The sequence below is a fragment of the Ctenopharyngodon idella genome, chromosome 2 (assembly GCF_019924925.1).
Source record: "Ctenopharyngodon idella isolate HZGC_01 chromosome 2, HZGC01, whole genome shotgun sequence".
In the NCBI taxonomy this organism is placed as follows: Eukaryota; Metazoa; Chordata; class Actinopteri; order Cypriniformes; family Xenocyprididae; genus Ctenopharyngodon; species Ctenopharyngodon idella.
The window spans coordinates 10,516,048-10,523,187 of record NC_067221.1 but is presented as its reverse complement, the minus strand read 5'-3'; the positions used below and the strand labels follow the sequence as shown (position 1 = coordinate 10,523,187).

The 7,140-nt window shown below is 36.7% G+C and overlaps 1 protein-coding gene across 1 annotated transcript; it reads right to left on the bottom strand.

Moving 5' to 3' along the window:
* Nucleotides 1-442: 442 nt before the first annotated feature.
* mrc1b (mannose receptor, C type 1b) lies at nt 443-5,852 on the bottom strand. Its single transcript, XM_051870406.1, has 11 exons — nt 5,530-5,852; nt 4,968-5,351; nt 4,322-4,498; nt 4,019-4,171; nt 3,772-3,885; nt 3,351-3,488; nt 1,877-2,056; nt 1,596-1,753; nt 1,332-1,448; nt 1,114-1,229; nt 443-647 (listed from the first exon to the last, which is right to left on the bottom strand). Exons 1-11 carry the CDS (start codon nt 5,591-5,593, stop codon nt 443-445), a joined length of 1,806 nt encoding a protein of 601 aa, XP_051726366.1. The 5' UTR covers nt 5,594-5,852.
* Nucleotides 5,853-7,140: the final 1,288 nt, after the last annotated feature.

The following is a 7,140-nucleotide window of genomic DNA, read 5'->3' as shown; positions in this document are numbered from 1 at the left end:
TCTCGGCAGAAGTCAAGAGCTTCATCCCAAGTCTTCATTTGAGATGAAGGTACATTAAAATACTGCCAAAAAGAGAAGGAAATAATGTCATGAAATGTTCTACAATCTGTCTATGATTTTGTTTAGATAACAAATTTCCTCAAAATTCAACATGAAAATTGCTAAAAAGTCAATTTTACCTTGACACAAAGGTCTCTAGATGCAAGTGCCATCCATTCTTCAGGACAGCCCAGGGCAGGATGGGTTGTCGGGGCTGGAGTTGTAACTAGTCCTTCAGCTCTCTGCTTGCAGATGTATTTTTCCTTATTTGAGCAGCTGAGCACATCCCAAACCCCAGCAATAATTCCAGTCGTCATGGCAACACAGCCTTGTTTTCTTCCTGAAAGTTTTTTTTTTTTTTTTTTGAAGAAAAAAAAGGGGTTTCTAAAATGTAATACTATAATTATGAGAAATCAGAAACATTATCTGTTCTTTGACATTGTGTTTTTGGCATAATACCTGGCATCCCAGCGTTGAAATGAGTAAATGGGACTTGCTTGTTGTTGGTCCATTCAAAAGTGTGCAGATCCTTCTGATTAGACAATCCAATCCAGAAGTACTTTTCTGGTCGTGCTCCTACTAGACTAACCAGAAACGCATTTTCTATTCTAATGGGGGAAAAACGAACAGATTAAGGATTAATGGCTCTTGATAGCTGTTTTAAAGCGATAGTTCACCCAAACATTTTGTCATCCTTTACTCACCATCAAGTCGTTCCAAACCTGTAATAAATTTTGAGATCTGCTTGGGTACAAACATTCTTCCAAATATCTTCCTTTGTGTTCAGCAGAACAAAGAAATTTACACAGGTTTGGAACTACTTGAGGGTGAGTAAAGGATGACAAAAAAAATTCATTTTTGGGTGAACTATCCATTTAATTTTATGCAGTTTTGGTCTTTTTTGAGGCTAAAATCTGTTCATAGTTTTTAAAATATTATTTAAAACAAACAACACATACTTATACATTTAAAAAAGTCGTTTTATTTCAGAATTTGCTTGAAGGTTTAAGTCAATGTAGTACAAATTCAGATGTAGAAAGGACAGAAAGCATGTAATTGAAGAAGTGATCTAACCTGGAGGAAATATCAACCAGTTGAGACTCAGCTTTTTCACACATCTGTTTTGCTTCATCAAAGGTCTTTGTCTCAGATCCTGCCATGTAGCAGTAGTACCCATACCTGGTCCAACCCTTTTCAAAAAATAAGACAATTGTCAGTAGATACATTTCACCGCCTGATGTCCAAGAACATAATTCTACAATTTTAGGTCACTTTCTTACAAATATACATACCGTTTTGCATCCTGGGCTTGTGACAACTGTGTCATTATTTGAGGCTTTAGAGCTGGCCTTCTTCTTGCAGATGAATCCATACTTGTTCTCACAAATATCATCAGCCCACTTTCCCTCCTAAAGGAGAAACAGTCATTATGCAAATGTTTAGTTTAGCAACAGATAATGCTATGAGAAAAACTATACAACTAGAATTTAAGATGACTTCTCTAATAATGTGCGAAATGTTTTCAGTAAAGGCTTTTTCACATATGAAGTTCTTACCTCTCCCCTCATTAACACACAGTCCTCTGCATGAAGAGCATTGTGACTCGGCTCCCCCACCTCCCATGAGGCAAACGGGACACTAGACTGGTCACTCCACTCAAACAGCATCTGAGTTTTGCGGTCATTGAAACCAATCCACAGCTCGTCTGTCTTCACTGAGAAAAGTAATGCAGATGATGACTAGCAACCTCATATAGGGGTGACTTCTGTCTTTTCTACAACAACACTGTTAAAAATGTCGAAAAAATTCCAGTTAAAAGCCAATGATCAAAACTTACAGTATCCAAGCTGTGTGATGGCAAAGCTCTGCTCTTCTGTGTTGAGGATACTCAGCAGGTCTCCTCCTTCCCGCAGACATACATCTCGCGCCTCCATCCATGTTCGCTTGTTGCGATGAAGCAGATAACAGTTGCCTGAATATGGAATCCAGGGGCTTTGGCAAAATCCAGTGTTCACCACTGTCCAAAAACCAAAGATAACATATTACCAACACCAATAATGCTTCCATTATTCTATATGATAAGGTTCCCAAACTTTTTCATGCATCTTGAGAGGTTTAATCAATCTCATGACATGCCAAAAACATTTTAAAGTGAAATACAGTATGAGATATAAACGCATTTAAAAACATTTTTATTTTTCTTATTAACTTATTATAGCCTATATTGAAGTACCCTTAAGATACAGTACATTAACCTGCAGTTTAGTAAGTCAGCATCCCAATTTGTCTAATTATACTACGCCCTAAAAGTATGTACTCTTTTTGTGAAGAAAAAGTACATACTTTTGCGTGTGTAGCAGGATAGTATGCATACTACTTCATCATAATTGCATTTTCTAATGGACTGCTCTGTCGCTTAGTTATGTGTATCCTGTCACCGTTTAAACTGCCCTGTCAATCATCTTGTCACAGTTAAAATCCTCCACATTCAATTTAATTTCCTACCGTATCTGAGAAATGCAGTAGCACGTTGATCTGCCAATCGTGGGTCTTTCATGTGTTTGCATAATGCCGCATTTAAAAGTTAATGACCAAATGACCAAAATGACCAAATCTTTATAGTTCATAATGCTGTTGCAGATGAAAAATAATGTGGATAACATCTTTTTGTTAGGTTAGATGATTATTAAACGCTCAAACCCATTTATCTAAACCTCTCGCACGTCCGCCATGTTTGTAGTTTTTTTAAAACACTTTTTATTAGTGTTTGTAGTTCTAATCGAATACTTGTTCAATGGGTTCCCTGACAGCTACATAGCGTCAGCCCAGATCCGGCCCACATCTGGTTCGTGTGTAATCCGCATTTACCAGATGTGGGCCGGATCTGGGCCACAATATGTTGCTGTCTGGGTTGTTCGGCAATATTAGACATTAATGAGTGCAACGATCTGCACTTCGGATTCTAACTGGAAAAAGTACACCATCTGGGTATCTTTGGAATATTCATTTCAACATACTACAATTAAGGACACACTAATTCTAATTTTGAATACTATTTAGGACGGATGGTAGCATATGCAAATTGGAACGAAGCACATGAGAGCCACTCCTGTGTTTATGGGCCTTTATGAATAAATTGCTAAAAGAACCGACTCATTAGAATCATTTGTTTGTCAATCGCACAACACAGATCATGCTATATGTTTTTTTTTTAGTGCACAGCACCATTCTGACACATCTCGACTAATGTCCACTCCCACAGTTTGAGAACCGCTGCTATAAGGAATAAAAAAAGTGGTTGGAAAGCCTACCTGGTGGAATGGTAGGAACAGAATGGCCTTTTTGGCAGATGTACCCATGTTTTTCCGAACAAGGTTCGTTTGACCATTCAGAACCAAAAGCATTTTTCAGGACACCACAACTGTAGCCTGGTTGCGTGGTTGGGAAACCTTCAACAAAGACAATTTCAGTCAATTAATACGCTCAGTTAGCTAGTGAAAGCTGATTTTGATTTGTTCGTTCAGCTATTCAGGCCATAAACATCTAGGATATGATGAATCAAGGCACTTTTCTCAATTCATGCAACATTTACATTTATTAAAACACATATTTCTTTTTATCTGTTTGTTTGTTCCCTGGAAATCAAACTAGTGTTGTTGGTATTGTGCTGCTCATCAGTTGAGCTACAGGGATTCAACAAGACTGAATCCTATAACTGACAGAGAGTCTTACCACTGAGCCATTTCAGATAACGTAAAGGTTGTCCATTGCTCCACTGCCATCCACTGGACACATCTAATTTGTTTAGTCCTGTCCATAGTGAGCTTTGTGTCTTCTGAACTAATCCTAGACAAATCGAGAACGAGCACTTTTTCTTAGCGTTTTATTCTTTGGACATTTCTGGATATCCATTAGTTTTTCATTAGTGTGTGTAATGATGAACAGTTCTATTCAGAGTGTCTCTTTAATGGAACTGTACCTGCTATAAAGGTGTGTTCATGAGATTCAGAGACACTCAGCAGCTCTGCACCCTGCTGCTGGCAACTCTTTCTAGCCTGGTACCATGTCAGGGCTGATCTTTCATTCACTTGGTAATAGACATTTGTCAGAGGATGTTTGGACCAAAATGTATCTGCAAAAAAACATAACTGCCCATCAATATGTGCAAGCCATTGTTTTATTGTTAGAATATATATATTATTAGTTTACTTTTTGATGATGGACAGGTAACAACTTGTGCAGGTAACACAGGTAACATAAAATGGATGGGAAGTAAACCTACTTTCACGTGTTGGGCAGTAGCCCCACAGCTGATTATCATTGTAGTCAGTCTCAATGGCACACCATAGGCGTTTATTTTGCTCATCATCTGTGGTACAATCTGCATACCATTTTGTCTCATAAAAAAAAGGAAACTGACATGGCCGCCCAAATGCATTTCCATCAATGGTGTACATTTCTGTTAAAAAATAATGTAAGAGTTGATCAGTAGTTTAAACCATGTTTTATAGTGCTGGTGAAATAAAAAACAAACATTGAATCCACTAAAAAAATGATTAATTCATTTAAGCAAAGATATTACTTTAAATCATTCAGTTAAATATTAAATAGCATAGGTTGATAAAATAGGATTGGCAAAATGGAATTAAATTGATTTAAGGGAGAAGCAACTAGAGTCTTCACCCAGTTTGGATTGTTATTTGTTTAGAAGTGATAATAATGGTGATTTGAATACATTAAATGCATATCCAGCATAATAGTAGTTACTAATGGGGACAAAAAAGGTTGGGAATTAATGTTTTATTTCACCAGCATGCAGCTAAACTGTTGTATTTTACCTGACTGATTAACACACATTCGCATAGAAAGGTAAAAACAGCATTGTCACTTTATGGCAATAAGTTCAATAGAGACATTAAGGCACATACCTTCATAAGGCTGAGAGCAAATGTTGTTCAGTGTTCCATGAATTGTCCATTTGCTATTTATTCCAGTGTCTGCAGAGATCACTGGCACACTGTTACTATTTACAGCAAGGTACAGAGATTCATTCTTTAGGCCAAGAAATGTACCACTGTGACATTCCCACTTCTGCAAAACACTGTCATCTTCACATTTCAGCCACTGCAGTGTTTTGCCCACTGCTTTACTTCCTACTCCAAGGCATTTCTTTGTGAAAGTGTTCAAAATGCGATTTTTCGATGTCCAACGGAACTGTTGTGATCTACTGAATTGGTCACAGTTGACGAGTCGTTCCAGGAAGTTTGACATGCATTTGTTATTACCCACATTATATATTAAAAAGTTTCCTCCTGCACAAAAATAGGATGAGATGATGCAGTGTTCAGCTATTCACATTCAGTTTAGCATAAAAAAACAAAACAAAACAAAAAAACAACACAAAGAGACAAGTGGCTTTTTTCACAATAAGTAATACTTTTTGCAACAACAAAATGTATGATCATTATTGTTCATTATTAAAATACATACCTGACTGTGCAAAGCAGTTTGATAGTTCTAATACAAGCAAAATAACTACTGTAATTGTTTTCATCTTAATCCAAAATATGTTCTTTGCTGCTTGTGAGTTTATTCCAGTGTCATCCTCTCTTTGGCGGAGCTTCTGCAGTCTCAATGCAGCTTCTGCTCATGTAGACCTGCCCTTTAAATAGGTCTGATTGTTCCAATCAGAATTACATCCTGTCACGTCTCTTTCTTCAGAACTGTTGAAACTCTAATGTCACAAGGCTTCTTTGGAAAAGGAGAAGGAATCTTCTCAATTATCGAAAATGGTCTTAGTCAGTTTGAGTTTGATTTTTGGTCAGTTTGGGTTTGGGTAATTGAGGAACACAGTGATACAATTCACCACAAAACATCTAGATGAAGTCAAACCTCTTAAATCAGTGAGACATTCCCTCTTCCCAGCAATGGTTCTGCCCTGTCAGCATACACAACAATAGCAAAAAAACTGAATTACACTTAAAATTTATGATCTGCATGCTCCCCTTTCCTGTTATGCCTTGTACTCATGTCCCTGCACATCCTGTGCAAAAACTTGTGATCACAGCAATTTACCACATAAGAAAATTTTGTTTTGCTTGTAGTCATATATGTTAAAAACATATACTGCACTAATACTGAAGAACTGTCACTGTCACTGTGACCCCACCTGTTACTTTATAAATAATAAATCTATATAAAATAAATAAAATAAATTTTTCACAAATTTGCCTCCCATCAACCATCATTTTGCAAACATTTATATTTACCCCTTGTTATAACGTCACTATCTTTCTGACTCATGAGAACAAGCCTGTGAGAACATCGCTCCTGAAATGATGCCTCCCAAATCTCATGCCGAAGAAACTGTCGGAAAACACACTCCCCACCAGCTCCACACCTGCTACATACACAGAAAGATCTCCGACACGAAGATATTAATTTATAGAAGAAAACTACTCAGAACAGTGTGAGAAATCAGGATACTTAAGCTACTCTTAAAATGTATGCATTTTATAATAAAATTTTAAATCTAGTGGAATTTATTGGAGAGAAATAAGGCACAAACATGCTTTTCAAGTCAAACATTTCACAAAAAAGGAAGTTTTGTATATTCAAAATTATTTTTTTTCCATACATGTCTCCTGTCTGTCTACATTAGTTCTAGTAGAGGAATTTACAGTTCTGTTAACCATGATGCTAAAGTACAAATCAACGTCCAGTCAGTGTCTTATTAGCGTGAGGTGGTCTCAATGATTTAGAATATCTACAAGCTCTAGTGATTCCAAAAACTTTGTGATGTTTAATATCTTACCAAAATATGTTTGTTTGTTTAATTCTGAGAGTAGAACAGAGTGCACAGCAATATTGTAAATGATATGCAAGAATTGTTTAACAAGAACTGGCAGTAATGTATCATACAGTAATATTTTCCTGCCCTTTTTCTTCCCTACCTCTGATGCCCACCTCTTTCACATGCAGATCTAAAAATGATTTTAATTATTGTAAACCCCAATGTAAAATAGTCAAGTTGATTCAGTAAGAGTACTGGGTACTGCCATTTACTTGTGTACACACTCTTAATTAATAAACCAAGGCATC

Bases quoted from the DNA above. Each gene is read 5' to 3' on its own strand.
- mrc1b (XM_051870406.1), bottom strand. From the start codon at position 5,593: ATGAAAACAATTACAGTAGTTATTTTGCTTGTATTAGAACTATCAAAC. The intron at 1,449-1,595 runs GTAAGAACTTCA...TTTCTCCTTTAG, and splicing joins GTGTGTTAATGAGGGGAGAG to GAGGGAAAGTGGGCTGATGA. The intron at 648-1,113 runs GTTAGATCACTT...TTCCCCCATTAG, and splicing joins CTGGTTGATATTTCCTCCAG to AATAGAAAATGCGTTTCTGG.